Source organism: Myotis brandtii, unplaced genomic scaffold (assembly GCF_000412655.1).
Source record: "Myotis brandtii unplaced genomic scaffold, ASM41265v1 scaffold82, whole genome shotgun sequence".
NCBI classification, from domain to species: domain Eukaryota; kingdom Metazoa; phylum Chordata; class Mammalia; order Chiroptera; family Vespertilionidae; genus Myotis; species Myotis brandtii.
In genome coordinates this window covers 575,900-598,189 of record NW_005371324.1, presented here as the reverse complement: position 1 = coordinate 598,189, position 22,290 = coordinate 575,900, and the positions used below count along the sequence as shown (strand labels likewise).

General features: G+C 35.6%; 1 protein-coding gene across 3 annotated transcripts in view; it reads left to right on the top strand.

The window, feature by feature from the left end:
• The window catches only part of ZFC3H1 (zinc finger, C3H1-type containing), a 64,783-nt gene extending 47,907 nt beyond the window's left edge, over positions 1 to 16,876 (top strand). For 2 of the 3 annotated variants that reach the window (XM_014531648.1, XM_014531647.1), the window contains 13 exons: positions 1,199 to 1,387; positions 1,982 to 2,219; positions 4,790 to 4,895; positions 4,979 to 5,177; positions 5,714 to 5,808; positions 10,904 to 11,029; positions 11,301 to 11,405; positions 11,537 to 11,702; positions 12,851 to 12,951; positions 14,803 to 14,904; positions 15,514 to 15,553; positions 15,812 to 15,874; positions 16,004 to 16,876. In XM_014531648.1, the coding sequence (XP_014387134.1) occupies positions 1,199 to 1,387; positions 1,982 to 2,219; positions 4,790 to 4,895; positions 4,979 to 5,177; positions 5,714 to 5,808; positions 10,904 to 11,029; positions 11,301 to 11,405; positions 11,537 to 11,702; positions 12,851 to 12,951; positions 14,803 to 14,904; positions 15,514 to 15,553; positions 15,812 to 15,874; positions 16,004 to 16,141 (1,668 nt within the window). In that variant the 3' untranslated portion in view covers positions 16,142 to 16,876. The remainder of the gene's footprint in view (positions 1 to 1,198; positions 1,388 to 1,981; positions 2,220 to 4,789; positions 4,896 to 4,978; positions 5,178 to 5,713; positions 5,809 to 10,903; positions 11,030 to 11,300; positions 11,406 to 11,536; positions 11,703 to 12,850; positions 12,952 to 14,802; positions 14,905 to 15,513; positions 15,554 to 15,811; positions 15,875 to 16,003) is intronic. The other variant, XM_005884121.2, reaches the window with a different exon arrangement.
• The last annotated feature ends 5,414 nt before the right edge of the window (positions 16,877 to 22,290 follow it).

The following is a 22,290-nucleotide window of genomic DNA, read 5'->3' as shown; positions in this document are numbered from 1 at the left end:
TCAAACTGTGACTTTCTGGTTCATAGTTCGATGCTCAACCACTGAGCCACTCTGGCCTGGCTGTCCTCATTTTTATAGAAATATTAATCTGTAATTCATACTAATATTGAACCTGGCCAACATATAAAGATTTGGTGGAAAAATAGGTCTTCCTCATTTTCTGAGAGAAAGGTCTGTTTCCTAGTCAGGTTTAAACTTAAAATTTTAATGAATCCACCTGTAAAAGAAATATTTATTAATATCTGAACTCTTACCAGCTAAACTCAGGAGCTGTTAGATTCAGATACACATTCCCATAAATCAATTACTGTCAGATCTATCATTTTCTTGCCAATTGAAATTCGGGACAAATAAGAATTGTATAACATGGTATCCCTTAATGAATTAATTTGCCACTCTAACTAGCCTAACACAAGTACTGAATAGATGTGAACAGTGAAATATGCCATGTAGTACCAAATTAATGCTGTTGATCACCACCAGATTTTTAGGATGTAATATTTTTCCTTAAAGTTGTTTGGTTTTAAAGGGCCTTTTCATTTCTTGATTAAGTTTTTTTCTTTTTTTTTAAAGTATGTTTTTGTTGATTTCAGAGAGAGGAAGGGGGAGGGAAAGAGGGATGGAACATCGATGAGAGAGAATCATTGATTGGCTGCCTTCTGCATGCCTTCTACTGGGGATCCATCCCACAGCCCAGGCATGTGCCCAGACCAAGAATTGAACCTTCTGTTTCATAGGTTGACACTCAACTACTGAGCCACGCTGGCCAGGCTGATTAAGTCTTTTTAATTATTTTGCCATCTAGTTCTAATATGAATGCTATTTTTAGAATTTTTATATAGTCACACACCTAAGCAATGCAAATTGTATGTGATCATAAATGTGAATTTTTGGAGATATATCATAGTCTTGCTGTCATTTACCTATTGGTTCAAGGAAAGGAAAGATGGAATTTTTTCAGTGATAATTCTGAGAGTACATCAGTATTATTCTAGTGTTCATCTGATTTTACTTTCCAACTTGTGGTAGAAGGGGAAACCTAGGTTATAGTACTGGAAGATGAGTTTATGTATATTTATAATTTTCCTTTTTGTAGAAATTGAAGATTTAATATGAGACAGTTTCATAATGAGATGTGAAAAATATGCATTTTACATCTTATGAAGCATGATTAATTTTATGAAATCTCTTTGGGCAGTTTCTGCACCTAGAAAGCACCTTTGAAGAAAAGGATTATGTATGTGAGAGAATGGTGGAATTTCTGATGGGAGCAGCCAAACGGGAAGCATCAGATATTCTGTCCTTTCAGCTTTTAGAGGCTCTTTTGTTTAGAGTTCAGCTGCACATATTTACTGGAAGATCCCAAAGTGCACTTGCACTTTTACAGGTAAATAGTTGTTGTAGCATTTAATTATACTTTGTAGAGAACTGGCTTTAGATTTGAATTCTTGTTTTACCACTTACTAGTAAGTTGTGTGAAGTTGAGTAAGTTTATGATTGTTTCCTCATTTACTTAGTGGGGATAATACCTTCTTTAGAGTGTTTATGAGGTTTAAAGGAAACTAATGTATGTCCAGTACCCACCAAAATAAATTTCAGTATTCAAACAATAAGGTAAAAAAATTAGTTCATTGTGAAAATCTGCTATATGGATGCAGAGTTTTGTTTGTTTTTACTAATTTCTCTTTATCTTACTAGATTTTGAATAACAAGACACTGAAAATGTTCAGATAAATTTAATCTTTTTCATTAAGTATGTTATGAACCTTTGCATAATAAAATTTGTTAATTTGATACTGATATTTTAAAAAAGTTTTTGATTAAAAACAAATTGGTGGCTTTCAAAAGTTTTAATGTAGGTATTTAAGAACCACTCCAAAGAAATACAGCTGTTTTATTCATTGTTGGCTTTACATTTGAATCTCAGGAATAGGAGTCATTATTTAAAAAAAACCCTGAGTTTACTTTTTCATTTACCTAGAATGCATTGAAATCGGTTAATGATGGAATAGTATCTGAGTACCTTAAAACAAGTGATCGATGTTTGGCATGGCTGGCCTACATACATCTTATTGAATTCAACAGTCTCCCTTCAAAATTTTATGATCCATCTAATGCCAATCCTTCAAGAATTGTTAACACAGAACCATTTATAATGCCTTGGCAAACAGTTCAAGATGTAAAGACTAATCCTGATATGTTGTTAGCAGTGTTTGAAGGTAAGTATAAATGTTTATAAATTATTTAAAATATCAACTTACCCCTTTTATGGTTCTTCATAATTAAGTGAAACAGATTTATAAATTGCAAGTTGTAGTTCTATGCTATAGTTCAAGATTAAGGATTGAATCAGAAGAGATTGGCATTGGCATCTATGAAGGCTAGGAACTATACATAATTAATACTACATAATTAGTTTTTCTGATTATAGCAAAGGATATTAGCTAGATTAATAGATTTGATAGGTTTAATGAGTTGATTGAATTTTTAGAAGCAGTTTATCAAGGTGAAAGTTAAAGATTGTATCTTGTTTTTCAAGTAATTAATATTTGATCCATCGATCAATGAATTTGATTGTTACTATATACTAAATAATTTATCTGCTGTGGGACACATAAGGTATAAAGCCTATTCCTTCCTACTAAGAGATATATAACCTAGTCCAGTGGTCGACAAGCTCATTAGTCAACAGAGCCAAATATCAACAGTACAACGATTGAAATTTCTTTTGAGAGCCAAGTTTTTTAAACTTAAACTATATAGGTAGGTACATTGTCATTAACTTAATTAGGGTACTCCTAAGGCTTAGGAAGAGACACACTCAAGGGGCCAAAGAGCTGCATGTGGCTCGCGAGCCGCAGTTTGTTGACCACGGACCTAGTCAGAAGATAAAATCTATACATTTGACATAATTATTAAGAGATGAGGCCAGATAACTGTGAATTAGTATATAGTCTAAAATCTGTGCTTATAGAAGAGATTAGAATCTGTGGTTGATACAATTATATGGTACAGGCCATACATCCAAAGGAAGGACATTGTAGGTTGGCATGATCAAGGAAGTCTTCATAGAAGAATTAGGACTTAGAGCTGGATTCTGAAGCTCAACTATGATGTGACTTAATGGGCCTCTTCAAAGATAGGATCCTTGTCTTACGTCTACATTTTCCAAGTGCCTACAATGTTTGACTTTGTGCTAAGTATAAATGTTTATTGAATAAACCAGGGAAGAAGGGAAGGGAAAAAAGGACATTCCTGTTAGGGGAGCTAAGTAAACAAAAAGCAACAAGTGGGTAAGAATTGGTACATTGGATTTGAAGGGAGATTAGAGGAAGGAAGGGTCCTTATTAAAGTGAGAGTTCTGTGCTAAAGAATAGTAGGAATTAACTTTCATAAGTGGAATGATACCTACTAAATTTTCAACTTTGTATAAGTGTATTAGACTTGATGACATTTAGAGGTTCTTGAAGAAAGAAAAAAAAAATGTGCTGAAGAGAATACCACAGGTAGGAAAACCAACCAGAAACTCATTGCCATAACTGAGGCACAAAAAAAGTAAACTGGGAGAGAGAGTATTTATTAGAGATATTTGAAGTTAGCATATAGAGATGCAGGGGACAGATTAAATGTCAGGGAAGGAGAGACGACATAGTCAAAGATGAATTCAGGGTCTTGAGACCAGCAAAAGAAAGTGCATTAGTAGAAAACTGATAAATTGGGAAGACTGATTTTGGTAGTAGGAATAGTATTTGTGAGTGGTAATTGGTCATCCAATTGGAAATGCCTGTTGGCAGAAGGAAATAAGGAAGATAAGGAAGTGGACCTAAAGTGGACAATTATGGGTAGAGAAATGGATTTGGAAATTAATTAACGTAGAAGTCACTAAATTACAAAGTGCTTTGCAGTTTTTAATGTACTCTTTCAGTAAATTATTTAGTAGTTGAAGCTATGAGATATTTCCTCTGAGGACATAGACATTTAAAACTATAGTAGTTAGAGATAAAAGGGAGTATATGAAACCAAGAGAACTTATAAACAATCATTTAGAAGCAGAGGCAAAAAGAAAAGAAAAAGAAGAGGAAGTACATTATCAAATGCTAATCAAATAAAATGAATGTAGAGATAGGCTTTCAGGTTTGTTTAGTTATGATCCTGTAACTGAACTTCAAATGAATAGTTTCAGAGTGGCATTCACTTTTAAACTCTGCAGATCTGGGGGTCATACTACCATTGGGCAAGGAGGAAATAGTGACAGTTGTACAAAGTAAAACATGATACTATTCTCTAAGAAGTGGCCTGGTCAAGTAAAATATTCTTTTTTTTTTTTTTTAAGTGAAGTATTCTTTACAAGGGGGAAGTGTATTTTGAAGGAGTAAGGAAAAGATCTAGTTTAGGGGGGAGACACTTAAATGGCTGTATGACAGCAGTCAAGGTCTCTTGAGGTGGGTCAGAGAAAGAAGAAAAGGTAATTTGATTTCTTTTTTTTTAGGTAAGTTTTGAGGAATTTAGGAAAATGAAGGGGACCTTTGTTTAAATGAAATTATTAATAGAAGCAAGATCTCATATTGGGTTGTTTTATTTTTACCAGGAAAGTGAGGGTAAGAGATTCAATTTTATGAGTTTAGAGATATCTGAAATATCTCCTTTGGATAAATGCCAGAAGTTCAGAATAAGATGATGGTCAAACAAAGGGCTAGACCATCTTCTCCTATTGGTCTTTTAGAGTTGAAAGAACAGTGGAATGATTAATTCTATGTTTGATTCATGCTATTGTGATATTTTTGGATAGATGCAGTGAAAGCTTGCACAGATGAGAGCCTTCCTGTTGAGGAAAGAATAGAGGTCTGTGTTCCACTTTACACAAACATGATTGCTCTGCACCAGCTTCTAGAGAGGTAAAACTTAATTGGCAAGCAGTTAATCTTGTGTTAAAGGTTGATTTTTAAAATATGTATAGACATGTTTTTTTCTTGTTAAGGTATGAGGCTGCAGTAGAACTTTGTAAATGTTTATTGGAATCTTGTCCCATGAACTGCCAGTTGTTGGAAGCCCTTGTTGCTTTATATTTGCAAACAAGTCAGCACGACAAAGCCAGGGCAGTGTGGCTTACTGCATTTGAAAACAATCCTCAGAATGCAGAGGTTTTTTATCATACGTGCAAATTCTTCATCATGCAGGTAAAAATGAAATGACTTAGAATGTTTAAATGTGATGTATTTATGTTTCACAATTTCTTAAATTATTTCAGTCATCAGCCTCTTCAGGATGCTTTTACTGGTCCTTCTGCCCTTTTCAAATTATTTTAGATATTCCTTCTCTCTCTGCTGTAAAATACCCTGTGCATAGTTCTACCATTACGCGTATTATATTGCTTTGTAATTTTGTTTAGAGCTGCTTTGTATTCTATGTTAAGAACTCCTTGAGGGCAAAGACCACGTCTTACTCAGATTTGGAGCCCCACCACCTACCTAGCACGATGCCAAACATATATTAGAAGCTTAATAGTTAATTGGTGGCTGCAACTTGAGACTGTGGTGTATTGGGTGTCAAGCTGTTTAATTTAATTTGGAAATCAGAATATAGAAATTATCTCTATCCCACCTACTCAAGAAACCTACTCAAATAGTGAATTTTAGGGGTTTTCCTCCCTTGAAAGATTTTAATTAAACATTGTAAGTCTAACGTGTATTCCTCCTTCCTCTTTTAAAAATAGAATCGAGGGGATAATCTTCTTCCATTTTTGCGGAAATTTATTGCATCCTTCTTTAAACCTGGGTTTGAGAAGTATAATAACTTGGATCTGTTTCGGTAAGTTTGTAGAACTCTTAATTTGCAGAGGAATGAGAGTATAGTTCAGTGGGAAGACTACAGATTTTTGTGTGTGTGGATTGACTACATTTTAAAATAATTTTTAAAAATATTTGAACACTTTCTTAGACCATTAGGAAGGCAATAGAATTTAATAGAAACAGAAAGCTGTAAAATGTGTTATAATCTTTAAAGACACTAATGAAGGTTTATATTAACACCATGGTAGCTCATTCTGCTTTTAATTTATTGTTATTGTTAATTTTAGCATACAATACCATAGCAGTGAATTATCCTGAGACAATAAGTGATTTTTTTAAAAATGAGTTTTAATTTATTTTATTGGTAATCTAAATAAAGTAGATATAAATAATTTGCCTCATACTGTTTTTTTTCTTCTTTATTCTAAAGAGAACTCTCGCTTCTGAAATGTTGAGTAAGAAGCTTTATAGGATTCTTTTCTTAACCATCACTTTCTTAGTAACTTATGTAGAGCTCTGTATTTACTGCTTTGGTTTCACTGTGATTTTTTTTTCTAACAACAAGGTCATAGCAGATCATGAAGAATTTTTTTTTTTTTAAGTTCTCTTCCTTTCTTCATCCTCACCTCTCTGTAGTGATCAGGACACTATTTTTATTGATTTTGGAGAGGGAGAGAGAGATAGAAACATCAATGATGAGAGAGAATCATCAATTGGCTGCCTCCTTCATGCCCCACACTGGGGATCAAGTCCAAAACCTCTGCCCTAACAGAATCGAATCATGAGCTCCTGGTTCATAGGTCGATGCTCAATCACTGAGCCACACTGGCTAGGCTATATAAAAACATTTTTAAAAACAACTCACATTTTGTTAAGTCACTGGTGCATCCACTGTAGAATATTTTGTGAGCATGGCAGTTTTATTGGAGATTTGGCAAAAAAGTTTTGAACCACTATTCTTTCCTAGACTTAGTCTTTACATCTGTCCTCTTATGGTAGTCAATTTATTGACAGTGATTTCAGTGCTCTTTTAAAATTCTTTCTGCTGTGTTATATCTAGATTAATAGCTTAGAATAAATTACAAGAGAATAATTAAAATGCAAATTAATAGAGAAGAATTAAACTATTCTATAAGGAATTTAGAGATTATTCAGCTTTCCCATGACTTTCTTCCTGTTTAAATTAGATTGCTAAAACATCTCAAACTCCAGCACAGGATAGATCCAAAGGTGAACCAAACTTTTTACACACTTGCTGATTTTGGTCTCCCATTGGGCATGGATATAATTGGTTTAGCTTAAAAGATGTTACCAGTTTTAGCTGTAGTAACTAATCAAGGATCTTCAGATTATCTTGATGTTAACTAATGAAGCAGGATAAATAACAGTGTCAAAAAACATTTGAAAATACATTGCCTCCAAATAATCTTCTGGTTGTTTACTAAGTCATATTTATTAAATTTTTTGTGGGAATAGTCATAATTCATAATTCATCCAGAGTTACAAGAAAAAGATATCTGGTGGTGAGTTTTTTTTTAGGTAAGTCTGAAAACCTTATTTACACAGAGTGTGCATTTCTGTTAATTTGGGAAATCTTTTTTTGTTTGTTAATCCTCACCCAAGGATATTTTTTCCCATTGATTTTTTTTTTAAGAGAGAGTGGAAAGGAGGGGAAGAGAGAGAGAAACAGAGAGAGAGAGAGAACCATTGATGTGAGACACACCGATTGATTGGTTGCCTCCCGCATGCACCCCAAACGGGGCTGGGGATTGAGCCTGCAACCGGGGTATGTGCCCTTGACTGGAATCGAACCCGGGGTCCTTCAGTCCACTGGCCGACACTATCCACTGAGCACACTGGCTAGGGCTGGAAATCTTTTTTAAGTCAAATATTAGGAAGGATGGCACTAAGTGTAAGATAGTTTTGGGCATTGTCATATTTACTGATATTGATATAAATTTTTAAATGTATATATATATTGACAAAGTTTATTAATAGAAGTCAGTGCTGTTAATAGGTAAAAAAAAATCTCAGGAGTAGAAATTATAAAATAAAAAACTTAGAACTCTAATATTTACTTAGAGTTTGACTTTATTTCCTTTTCTATGTAACATACTATATACTAAAAGAGAAACATGTAAATTGACTGTCCCTCCGCTACACTCACCAGCCAATCAGGAGTAAGTATGCAAATTAACATGCCAAAGATGGCGGGTTAATTTGCATAAACTGGCTCCGGGCAGAGAGCAGAGCGCGAGAGCCAGCAGCTTGGGGGGACATGGCTCCCTCGGTTGCTCCCCCCGAAGCCGCCGGGCAGAGAGCAGAGCAGGAGAGCTGGAGGCTTGGGGGGACGTGGCTCCCTCGGTCACTCCCAGAAACTGAGGGAGCCACGTAGGGTGAACCAGCTCCCATCCGCGTAATCTCTTCCAGGTTTCCAGTTCCTGTTGGAGCCAACTCTCCAGGGCTCACAAACACAGGGCATAGCTGTACTCCAGGGAGACCTGAGCCCACCCTCCAGGTGTGTGGGCTAGGGTTTGGCCTTACCATAGGGCGGTGATGGCGAACCTATGACACGCGTGTCAGAGGTGACACGCGAACTCATTTTTTTTGGTTGATTTTTCTTTGTTAAATGGCATTTAAATATATAAAATATAAATATCAAAAATATAAATCTGTTTTACTATGGTTGCAAATATCAAAAAATTTCTATATGTGACACGGCACCAGAGTTAAGTTAGGGTTTTTCAAAATGCTGACATGCCGAGCTCAAAAGGTTCGCCAAAAGGTTTGCCATCACTGTCCTAGACACGAGAGCAGTGGTTCTCAACCTTCTGGCCCTTTAAATACAGTTCCTCATGTTGTGACCCAACCATAAAATTATTTTCTTTGCTACTTCATAACTGTAATGTTGCTACTGTTATGAATCATAATGTAAATATCTGATATGCAGGATGGTCTTAGGCGACCCCTGTGAAAGAGTCGTTTGACCGCCAAAGGGGTCGCGACCCACAAGTTGAGAACCACTGCACTAGAGCAAAGTGAGCCTGGAGCAAGTTACTGTTGTGGTGGGGGATGGAGGGAAAGCAAAGGTGAGAGACATAAGTAAAATCAGAGTGTCTAGGAAAAATTAAAGGGAAGATATCCTAAAACTTCCAGGAAATCTCCACCAATGAAGCAAAGAAAAAAAAAAATGCCTCTATTATTCTGTGAGCAACAAACCAAACTGAGTTGGGGTCTCAGAAAGTTCGCTCATATGATTGCAAAGACATACAGAAACTCCCAGATTGGAGAGGGCTCCCCTGAGGGCTCCCAGATTGGAGAGGGTGCAAGTTGGGCTGAGGGACCCACCCCCAGTGCATGAATCTTTATGCATCAGGCCCCTAGTTTAGTATAAAGGCAGAAAGAGCTAGATGTGGTAATTGTCATATGTTTCAAATCAATTTGAAGATTAGTAGATAACTATAACAGTTAACCTGGAGATTTCATTCACTTTATCTAGGAATAGAACTTTACATAGATTAGATTTGAATTTACGTCTACGTCTTACCTCAGTTTTCAGTTGAGAAAACTAATATCCTTAGAAGATAAGTGATGAACTCTATGGCAGTGGTTCTCAGCCTTGGCTGCACATTAGAATCACCTGGGAATTTTTTTAAAATCCTGATTTCTGGGCCTCATCCTCCAGAAATTCTGTTTCTTTGTTATGAGGTGGGGCCACAACATTAGTAACAAAGAAACAGAATTTCCGGAGGATGAGGCCCAGAAATCAGGATTTTAAAAGATTCCCTGGTGATTCTAATGTGCAGCCAAGGTTGAGAACCACTGCTCTATGGTAATATAGCTAGTTACGGCCAAGTTGAGGTGATGACCTATTTCTTCCCTTTCTACCATCTGCCCCTATCCCCAAAGCCCCCATACAGCCTCTTTAATCCATTAAAACTTAGCCCCTTGAAATAATTTTAAAATCCAAGGTAAACAGTTACACTAGTGTGTTATTGTTGAGGTCAATGTATTATCTTTAAAAACATGATTCCTGAAGATGTTGGTAAATATTAAACACACAAATTCAAATATATTGGGGAGAAACTTGAATTAGTTAAAGTCAAATAGATTCCTTTACTAATTGACTTTTTAGAGTCTTTAATATCCTAATATGTATGGTGGCATTTCAGGAGGGGGCTATAGTTTTCAGTATTTACCAATAGACTTCTTTTGGACATGTGTCTTATGAGCCAATATGTTATAGAATACACTTTGATATCATGTCTAATAAATCTGTAATAGTATGTGTGTATTTGTATGGGAGAGATTGTCTTTATTTTTTTAATCCTCATCCAAGGATATGTTTATTGATTTGAGAGAGAGAGAGAAATAAAGAGAAAGAAATATGGATGTGAGAGAAACATCAATCAGTTGCCTCCCCGTATGTGCCCCGGCAACGTCCTGACCGGGGATGGAATCTGAAACCTAGGTATGCGCCCTGCAACTTACTTGGTGTATAGGATGATACAACTTTTTTTTTTTTTACAAGTTTTCTTGTAAAACTTTTTTTTTTATGAAAAAGAACTTTTTTTAGAAGAAAGCACAGATTACCCTAGTTACAGCATCAAACTGATGCTCATGCCCAGGTTGCTGATCTATCCCTGGTAGAGGGTGTGCAGGAGGCAGCTGCCAAGATTTGTGGATTCAGTCCCTTGTCAGGGCACATACAAGAGTCAACCAATGAATGCATAAATAAGTGGAACAACAAATTGATCTCTCAAAATCACTAAATAAAAATTTAAAAAGAGTAAAGCAGATTTTTGTGGGACAACTTTAGATATATGGTTGCTTCATTTATTCTCTGGTTTTAATTAGGTTCAATTAGATGATTATTGTGGTTTAACTTTGGGGATAGAATAAAAAATCATTTTAAGAATGAGTTATTCATGCAGGTATAAAATAATAACTATATGATGCTAGAGATGTGACTAAAGCAATGTGGTATGCATGTAAAAATTAAAGTCATTACCTTATAAAAATATTTCAAGGAAATTTAAGTTGAAACTGAGGGGTTCTTTTTGTTTGTTTGTCTTTAAAGTAGTTTATGTGTGCATAGGCATAATTTCAAACAGTATTTTTCCCCCCAGGTATCTCTTAAATATCCCAGGACCACGTGACATTCCAGCCCATTTATGTAAAGGGAATTTTGATGATGAGATGTTTAACCACCAAGTTCCTTATTTGTGGCTGATTTACTGGTGAGACATTATCAGCTGTGGAGAGAAATGTTGCATACTAGGCTTGCATTTGTTATTTATTACTGAATTACACTGTGTTAAAATCAACCTGATGTTAAACTCATTGAAGCAAAATTGAAGGGATGCTACAGTTTATACATTATTAAAGAAGAAAGACCAAAAGAAGGATCCCATTGTAATATTTGTAATGTTTAAAATATACTTCGTCATTCCTTTACCTAATAGAATTGAGCTGTAGACATACAGTGTTCTCCTTCATTTTTTAAAACAGCTTTTGTCATCCTCTTCAATCAAGCATTAAAGAGACAGTGGAGGCATATGAGGCAGCATTAGGGGTGGCCATGAGATCTGATATAGTGCAGAAGATTTGGATGGAGTAAGTTTAGTTCCTCTTAATAAGAATGGTATATGGAATAAGGGGATATGGTGGGTAAAGGGTGATTGGCTTTCTTCATGAGAGAATTACTGGCTTAATTATTCTAAATTATAATATTTTTCTTTTGGCAGTTATCTTGTCTTTGCCAATAATAGAGCTGCTGGATCCAGAAACAAAATCCAAGAATTCAGATTGTTTACTGATTTAGTGAATAGATGTTTGGTTACAGTCCCTGCCCGATATCCCATTCCTTTTAGCAGTGCTGATTACTGGTCCAACTATGAATTTCATAATAGGGTAAGAACTTAAACTTTCTTTTTTTTAGATGTTTACATAAAAGAATGGGCCTTAAAAAATGACAGCAAAACTCCTGTTTTATATCAAGAGAGCTTTTCCTAGGATCACTTTTCTAGCATTTATTATTATTTCTCTTTTTAAAAAAGTTAAATTTTGGGGGGTGACATTGGTTAATAATATACAGGTTTCAAGTGTATAATTCTATAATACTGTTCTTCTTGATCATGTTTACTACTTATCTCTTCCAACCGTAGAAAGAGCTCTTTAAGGTTCGATTAAGATGCATATATCAATTATGGTATATTTAAGAAAATTTAACATTGAAGCAAAATTGAAGAGATGTTAGGGTTTAATATGTATTAAAGAAGAAAGGTCAAAAGAAGTAATTGTAATTATATTTGTAATGTTTTGCTCAAATAGTTGAAAATTTTACTGAATGAAAAATTCTGTAACTTCACAGTAAAAATGGGCTTAATAGTGTAGCTGTTCTTTTTGTTAATATTTTGTCAAGGAAATAGGGTTGTTCATAAAGCATAAAAAAGCTGAAATCAGATGCTGTTTAGAATTTTAAGAGTAGAATTTTGAATAATGATAAATTTATAAAGCTATCTTCTTATAAGCAATGAAAGGTTTTTTTGTTCTTAAATTTTCAGAGACCCCTTTCATTCTGTGCAATGCATATACATGTTTTCTTTTTTGGGGGTAGGGTGTATTGCTAACCGGGATAACCAATTATTATGCTTTGTACTTCTATGCCATTCTTTATCCCAGGATCTCAAATCACTTTATGGACATTAAATCATTTACACACGGGCATTCCATGAGCAAGATGTGGCAGGTATTATTAGCCCCATGACTTGCCCAGCTATACAGCAAGTAAAGGTAGACTCAGGAATGAAAACCCGGACTCCTGGCTTCTTGTCAGTGTTCTCAGTCCATGGCTGTCATCACTAGACCATATTTCCTAATTCATGTTTTGAAAATCACTAATAAAATTAATAGTAGGAACTGTAACTCATAGCATCATACATTATTATAATTTATACATTCATGTCTTAAGACCATTTTGGTTTTCTCATTAAAACAAATAGGTAATTGGATTTCACATCTTGTTGTGTTTATTTTTCCTTTCCCCTCAACCTTTGCAGGTTATTTACTTTTATTTGAGCTGTGTTCCAAAGACCCAGCATTCCAAAACCTTGGAACAGTTTTGCACAATTATGCCAACTAATTCCGGGCTTGCACTGAGGTAGGAAAAAAAATTCTTTTGGTTCTCAGCCCGATAGTATAGGCTTTTTATATAAAATTATTATTAAGCTTTATAAGAACAGTCTGTTCTTCCACTACTTCTTCACTGATGTATATGACTTCAACTTTAGAGTTGTTAAGCAATAGATAGCTACTCATGTAAAAGTCAGTATAAATATCTGGTTACTTCAGGAAACAGTGCAGGTTACAAGGGCAAGGAGGCTTATAATTTAGTAAAGTTCATCTGTGTTTCCTAAGCACATACCATGTGTTCTTAGCATAGGTATTATAAGCACTAAGTGTGGTTTTACATGGCAAAGGAACATTAAGAGATTTTTAAGGTGTTACAGAGATAGTAGCCAACTATATATCTGAGTTGGCAAAAGTAGGTTTACACTTGTGAGTACATGAAACACAGAATTTATTCTTGTATTATAATCATAATCTGCATGTCTTTTTCCATACGAACAAATGTAAACATACTTTTGCTCACCCCTGATATATTTTGGTTACTATTACTTATTTCCAGGTAGGTCAGTTGATCTCAAATATTAGCATGCACCAGGAACCAAATGCAGATTCCTGAACTTGAGCTCTCAAATCACATTTGAGAAACATTTATCCAGGGATTTCATACATTCAATTAGAAGGAGATCTAATTGAGCATTTCTTTGTAGTTTCTCTTCTCTGATAGAGAAAACTCATTTTTACACTTAAGAATTTTACTTTTTAGTTCAAAAAGGTACCCTACATACTAATGCTTTGGCTTCTACTTGTGCAGTCATTCTCACTGCATCAGTTGTGTCTTCTGTTTCTAAGTTTGTTTTAGAAACAGATGGCTGGATCTTAAGGTACCTAAAATATTTATCAAATATTCCTTTGTGTTTCAAAGTATTTACATTCCTCTTAGCATGTATGTAGGAAAATGGGTATAAGAGATTGAAAAACAGCTCTGGCTGGTGTGGCTCAGGTGATTGGTCATTGTCCCGTGCACCAAAAAAGTTGCTGGTTAGATTTCAGGCCAGGGCACATGCCCAGGTTGCTGATCTATCCCTGGTAGAGGGTGTGCAGGAGGCAGCTGCTCCATGTTTTACTCTCACATCATGATTCCTCTCCCTCTAAAAATCAGTTAAAGAGAGATTGAAACACATTTAAATGCCTAAGGCTATGACAAAAATAGCCATAGCATTTAAAAAAATTATTAGAAAGCATGCTAATCTACAGAAACCAATTACAGAAATTTGTATACGATATGCAACAATCGTCTTTGGTGAAACTCGTGAAACAGGAAAATGTGGTGGTTTTGGACTAGTTTCTGCTAGGATAGCATTTTGGAATATAGGTAGTTTAATTGTCAGTTTTTCTGGTAATGCTCCACTTCTTTGTTTTGTTGCTTTTAATTTCCTTGTCTTTTTTTCAGAATAAAGAACTTAGTAATTAGTCACTATACTTACATGTTAGCTCAAGAAACACTCATAATTAAGTATATTCTGTTTAATAAAGAGAAAAATATCAGGAAATTGTTGTATCAAGTCATTATTTTAGAAAACTTGGGGGAGGGGGCACATGGAGTTATAATTTGGAGAGAATGCTTTAGTATTCTATAAAACTACATGGGCCTTATTTTAGTTTGTTGAAGATGGCATAGGTCTTGACTGGAACGCTTGCTAGTTTGCATGTTCCTGCCCCAAGGTAATTTTTGTAAGAGGCATTCTATACATACTTATTGAATAGCCTTGATGGAATTTAACTGACCAGAAATTGCACCTCATCAAACATTCTGTTCATAGAGCACATTTGGGGTTTCCTACACTTGCAATGCTTTGTTCATTTTCCTGAATATACTTTGCAGGCTACTTCATCATGAATGGGAAGAAAGCAATGTTCAGATTCTGAAACTTCAAGCCAAGATGTTTACATATAATATCCCAACATGCCTGGCCACCTGGAAAATGTAATGCAACAATCATATATATGTTTTTATAGCTATTGCTTTTATTTGTAAAGTTTGCTCCAGACAGGTAAATTTTAAATGACATCTATTGTTTTCATTTTTTTTTTCCTGGACAGATTTTTAATTTACATTTGTTTTTGACACTGCTGAGATTTTATACTGAACATATAAAGCTCGTAAACAATTGCTTTAAACGCAAAATAGATAGAATTATAATTTTTTTTGAAAGAGAACATTTAGATAACAATACTGTTATCAAATACATAAATCTATTACACACATTTTAAGACCATCCTTTTTGAAATTCGGGGATTTCCCTGACTTAAAGGTGATAGTGCCAGGTATTTTTTTACTAGTAATTACGAATTTTTCTTGAACGTTATTTGTGTTCAAAACACTGGTCTGCTTTATTCTTGTAAAGTTGATAAAAATTGTTGAATTTTTCTTTTCACTATAGGTTACCCTCCTTGGAAGTTTAGCCTGTTACTTTCAGGAAGTTTTGTACTCAGATTCCCACAGTCAGTATTCTGCCAGTGATAGTATCTCATTTTGTTCAAAGATATATAAATTTTTCTTTTCCCTTTTCTATATTCCTTTTTTTTTTCTTAGAGCCATTGCTGCTGAGATTGTTTTAAAGGGACAAAGAGAGGTAAGCCATAATTGACTATCAGATGGGTCATGTTTTTTAAGCTATTCTGCCCCTTTTATTGACTTTTAAAAGGAATAAGGCATAGAAGTTAACATTCCAAGAAATGTAAATGTTTGGAAACTCCCAAACCCAATGTAACAATTTTATCTTGAATACTCATAGTAATTATGAATAATAATAAGTATAGTCCAAAATAGAATTATGAAGGTGTTTTTCACCATGTTTCCTGATGGAATTGTGTGTATATCTATCTTATAGGTCCACCGTTTATATCAGAGAGCCTTACAGAAGTTACCTCTTTGTGCATCACTGTGGAAAGATGTAATGCTTTTTATCTTTTATTTCACCTTGAAGTTTTCCTATAAATTTTCTGCATGTGCCATATCCATTGATGTGGTAATGCTCAGAATCTAGCTAAATCTTACTTCTATGCTTCCCTGTCTTTTACAGCAACTCTTGTTTGAAGCTTCAGAAGGAGGTAAAACTGATAACCTGAGAAAACTAGTTTCCAAGTGCCAAGAGATTGGAGTCAGCCTAAATGAGCTCTTAAATTTAAACAGTTACAAAACAGAAAGCAAGAATCACTGAACACTGGGTGCACAGTCAGTTCTAAGTCCTTATAATAATTGCCAAAATTATTCGAATGATCCTTCAAGATTAGGCTGATCCCTGGCTAAGGTCTGTGTAATGCAGACAAGCATTACTGATCATATCAAGTCCCCTACAATATCCTGCCCTCAAAATCGGAAGCAATGAACATGACCCTCTTCGGTTGGATAAATGAACTTCGTGTTGGTCTGCCTCTAGGCCCTGCCAGATTCTCATAACATCATGTACGTAAGTATAGTTCTTCAAAGTGACTGACATATATTTTAATTTTGCTTTGTTTTTGTTTTTATTTTTTACTTTCCCCTTTTATGTTGTGCTAGTCCTGATTCACTTGACACTCTGATGCCTGAGAGATTCTTGTTTGGGATTTAATTTCCAGGGCTGTGTTTACAGTAAAAAGCAGGCAGTCCCTTTTAGTTCTTCCTCTTTAAACCTTTTGAGATTCTTCATTTCAGGATTTAAACTTAAGCAATCCATCTTAAGGAAAGTGTAACTGCCATGGCCACAAGTCTGCTAGTTGCACTTGAATGCTCTAACAGGGTTGTTTATTGCCCTTTCTACGTTCTGGACTCCTTGCCGAGACTGTTTAACTTGAAGATTAAAGAAACGATTGCAAATACCAGTGCATCAGAACCTAAGAGTGGTCAAATATTATGTGCAATTTTTTTGTAATGAAATTTTAATTTATAATAAAGTTTAACAGTTTAAAGAACAGTTAATCTTTGAACTGCTTTGTATTGAAATACGTTGTAGTATTAAAATTGTTTATAAACAAAATATTTTTAATATAAGTTAACTTTTTAAAAAATGTTGCTGTCTTTATTCACTTTTCACACCCTTGTGGGAAGGGATGAAGGAGATAGGCAGTTATATTCTATAACTATATCAGTATTTTCTTATTTTGAACCTGCTTTCCCATAAAGTCACTTCCAAATCTGTTCTTTTCTGGTCTTGTTCTGTTTTGAGGACAGTGAACAGATAGGTTTGCCCTACCATTAAATTCCTTGTTCTTAAGACCACAGTGTTTAGAAAATATCTCCCCACTGTAGTTTGAATAATTTGCTTAGTGACATGCTGTCTTATGTTGAATATTAATTTGACCAAATTATAAAAGAGACCTTGCTTTTTGTTTTGTTTTTAGCCTATATTGGGGTTTTTTTGCACCCTGTTAGAAAAGTTATTAATGACACACACACAACTGTAACAAATCTGGTCCTACGGCTACAGTGCAATCTATTGCAGAGTAGCAGCTCCAGGAAATACTACGCAAATTTGTACATCTGTATGTTTGTATGATGCTCAGTCAAAATAAAACCATGTTTGAGGCCCTTCTCTGCGACTACCAGACAGTGCATATTTAGCTAGTAAGAGCTGTTTGGTTATGTCAAGAACGAAACCCATTTATCTAGTGCAGTGGTTCCCAAACTTATTTGGCCTACCGCCCCCTTTCCAGAAAAAATATTACTCAGCCCCTGGAAATTAACTTTTTTTAAATTTTAATAGCAGTTACTCATCGCCCCCAAATGCACCTGTGGCCATCACCGCCCCCCTGGATTGCTGCAGCGCCCACGGGAGGGCGGTAGCGCCCACTTTGGGAATCACTGATCTAGTGTGTCTCATTAAACCAAAAAGAAGCTAATTGGTTTTTCTCTAAAACCAAAGACATTTGGGTGGAAGATGGTAATCCCAAAGGGGTATTTCTCCATTGTATGCATTTACTATTTAACCTTGAATGCTTTTCCTACTCTTATTACTTGAAAGCCATTGTTAGGTACTTGGAAAAATATTTCCGGTCTGTTTCCCCCATATTCTAACAGTTTTGATATTGGCTGAAATCTCAGTTTTTGGAGATAGTACTAAGTTTTGATTTTTTGTATATTCTAAAACCTCCATTTGTTTCTTCAACAATTCCATCAGCAGCAACTTTTCGCCCTTTTTAAAAAAAAAAATAACTTTCATTGGTACTTACAATCCTAATTCAGCCATACAAGCTGTGCAATGTAACAATTCCAGCGGTGTTCACATGCTGTACATAGTCATGCAGACAAAGCCCTAGCATATATTAACCAATTGTTTCAGTTTTGATCACTTGTCATATTGCTATTTAAAATCATGAAGCTATCTTACAGAAATTACATTGCCTTAAAGATGCCTCTTCTGTCACCTTTTCTATGTCATTTCACAAACTCACTTTAACCTACACAGAAAAGTAGCAAACACTGCTTAGGAGTGAGGCTTATATTTCTGTCATTCTTCCATATTCAACAAGTAATAACTACAATATTAAATAAAACTTGGGGTTAAAGTTGGTACAGTTATTGTAGTAGCATGAATACAATGTTTAATATACTATGTGACTAAAGTCTTTCTTTGGGCAGAGAAATGTCATAGTAAGAAAAGATTAGTCATTGAGGACTGCAGTCCCTTGCACTCCACCACTCCCTCCACGGGGGAGAAAAAGCACAAAAGAGGCATTTTAGACTGTGGGGTTTATCTCTGATAAAGGAAGATTGTGGTGTATTTTCATGTGTTTTTCTTCATTTTAGAGAACAGCCTAATATTTCTATTTGCTTTTTAACGGAAAGTGGACCTTGTAACATTGTTGTCACTGGATTATCTAAGGCGGTTTGCTTTCAATTAAAGGGCATATAAACCTACCTCATAAAGCAGGCTGGAATCTCCAGGTGCAACATCTAAGAGCTAAAAGCACTGAGCAGACAAGCAAAAGGTGATTAAGGCTGACAACAAATGTAGAGGGACTTTATTGAAGATTGTAGTTCAAATATTTATTTTTCAAGGTTGTTGAAAAAGTAGGAACATGTGGCTATAATACAAAGCAGGGCCAATATTGTTGCTTAAAGCTGTCTCATGTTCACAGATAAGTCATAATTTCCTTAAGTCTGCTTTCTAGTCTGTGTGCTAATAGTGTGGGGGAAGAATGGGGAAATACAATTTTAATGACCTTTCAGGTTTGAGGATTATGACCCTCAGTACAAATTAACTGATTATAGCAGAGCATTTTGGAACAAGAACTATTTAAGAAAAGGCAGGTTTCTAAGGAACATTTGATAGTGTTTCTTTTTCATTCCTCATGATTTACAAGTCCCCTCACTTCTTATATGTATTTTTTAGTTGTGTGTTTACTATTTCGGGGGTCAGTGAAGAACCACCTAAGGACATGCTGCCCTATCCTGCCCTCATTCCGATCTCCTATCACTCATGTCACCTTCCTCAGTAATAGCTATGCAGTGCTTCTTGAATAGTACTTGATTGAGATATCTGCAATTAATGTGAAGTTTTTCATTTTTTTCTCTCCCTGACATCTTTAAAGTACTGAATAGAAAGCTGTATCTGTCTTTCATAGATGGTAAAATGGCTATAGGACTTGTCTTCACTTTTTATTTAGTGGCCTTCATAAGAGGGACTCCACAACACATTTTCAGAGTTCCCACAGTGGACAATCAGGCATTTTTAAATTCCAGAATGAATTTGAGCTCTCCTAAACACTCAATACAAAGATGAATAAAAAGGTCCCCAAATGTAAGAAAAGAAGAGTACATGCCAAGGAAGCATCTCCAAAGGGGCTCCAAGTATTGGTAGGAGGTTGAGAAAGTCTTATTGGATGAAAGTGAATTATTGCCTAAAACGTAAAATAGGAGGAGGAAAAATTGAAGCCAGTAATACCCCTTTCAAAAACTATTTGCCACTTAAATCTGAGTATTGTAGAATGGTTTGCATATGTTTAGAAACCTGTACAGACTTCCCCAAAGCTTCTTTGGCTTTGTGCAAATTCATTCACAACTGACAGTTTGTTAGACATGATGACAGGTAAGACATTCAAAATTCTACAACAGCCACATCTGTCCAGAAGGGAGACCTCTTGGGGCATGTTGTGCTTGTAAGTCCATATGAGACTGACGGAGTAGGAGTCATTCATATGAGGCCCAGTTTAAGCAGCCTTGATGTGGAGAGTCTGATTGGAATTAGTAGCAATCTAATGGCTGCTACTAGTTTTCTTTCTCCCCCTAACTTCTGGGGTAATGCATGAATAAAATGCTACTTTCAACATGTACTAATATCAACAACTTTAGCAGAGCTCTGTTTCAGTCCCAGTTAAGGCTATCAAGTTATAGTCTATTACTGTCTTTAAGAGTCATGTCTTCCTATTAATGTAGAATCTACCTGGAGATGGTCCAGTCTTCAATGTTTTAAATTGATTTTTCCAAATGACATTTTTGCCCAGCACTAGAAATTTTTTAATGTGGAACTCAGTAATGCAGGAGTAAAAAAGTTCAGTGGGGAAGCAAAAAAAATTTGCATGAGCTTATAGGGACATGTGCTTCCTGGTTTCATCAAGAAAGAAGATTCAGCCCAACCAGTGCGGCTCAGTGGCTGCCTCCTGCACATGCCCTGACCAGGAATCGAACCATGACCTCATAGGTCAGGGCATGTGCAGGAGGCAGCCAGTGATTCTCTCTCATCATTGATATTTCTCTCCCTCTTTGAAATCAATAAAAATATATTTCTAAAAGAAAGAAGATTCAGCCTAGCTGGTGTGGCTCAGTGGTTGAGCATCGACTGGTGCACCAAGAGGTTGCTGGTTTGATTCCAGATCAGGGCACATGCCTGAGGTTGCACGCTTGATCCCCAATAGGGAACGTGCAGGAGGCAGCTGATGGATGTTTCTCTCAATGTTTCTGTCTCCCTCTAAAAAAATCAATAAAATCATTTAAAAAATAAAAACAATTTCTGGGACCAATCCGATTGGTCAAGTGACGAGACTGATGGGTCTGGATTTTTTCCTTCAATGTAAAAATATATCATTTGCATAGAAGATAGTGAATAGAATGTTAAAACTGAGTCAGTTGTATCACACACAGCATAGAACAATGAATATTTTACTTCTGTGCAAGACATACATTTTGGAGGCCACCGAAAGTATAAATGAATACGACTCTTCAAGGGCCATATTCTATGAATTTAAAAAAGCCTAAATCCAAACATGAAAACTATTTGCACAGCTGTTCTAAAAGAATGTACTGCCTTTGCCCTTTACTTGGTAATTTGAAAGCTTCAAGATGATCTACTCAGTCAAAATCAAAGATGGGTTTACTATGTTTGGTCAATCAAGCAGCTTAAATCTTGCAAGTGTTCTTTACCTAGTGATGTAAACTTCATGAAAGAGAATGATAGCCAACAGCCTAAGGGAGGTGGACCAATTAGGAAGAGTGATAGGGGACTGGGAGCTGTTTGCATTAATGGAGATAAGGGCATCTGCTGCCAAGACCAAAACAAACACTCAACTTGGCACATTGTACAGTCAAAAACGAGACTGCCTGTGGGTACGGTTGGCACTTCCTGCTGGCTTGAAATGGAGCTACAAAGAAATAGTTTCAGGAAATAAAAGGAGTGTGAACCAATGTGAGTAATGAAAACACCTATCTAAAAGATCTGGATTTTAGATTTAGCTCCACTAACTAGTGTGTAATTGTGGCAGGCCATTTCATTGCTCCTTGTCTGTTTCCACATCTACAAAATGGAGATATGTGCACTGACCTCAGGGGTGTTGAGAGATCATATAATAGAAGTTATCTTTAAAAAAATAAGTAATATTTTTAGTTTCAGGTCATTTTCCAAAATTTTGAGGGCAAAGATATGCTACAAAATGATAGTTGCTTTTTCTGGACATAATCTCATTACCATCATTTGGAGCATATGACCCTAACAATGCTCAAGCATGAGTTAGTTGCTGTCTAATTAAGAAACACAACAAGCAAACATAGAGTAACAACAGAGAACACTGCCATCTAAAGTCAGTGAATCATCCCTGGTGTTATTCTCCAAAATAACAGAACTGTCCATTAGCAGATGGTCTTTAAAGTCAGAAGGAATCAATGTGAAGATTTTACTGTAATGAGGCCAACCTGGCAGAAGCTCTGGTCCCAGAGGTGGAAAGATAAAATCACAGAATGCAGAGCAGAGGATAATTGGTAGTATTCATTTTGAGTGACTGATTAATGAGGTACTCATAAAAGCAATGTGAACTAGTAGGAGGAGGGGGGAAAGAAGGGTTATGAGTCAAAATAGCCAAGAGTAAAATACAGGGCTTCCAGTATGTTGCAAATGAG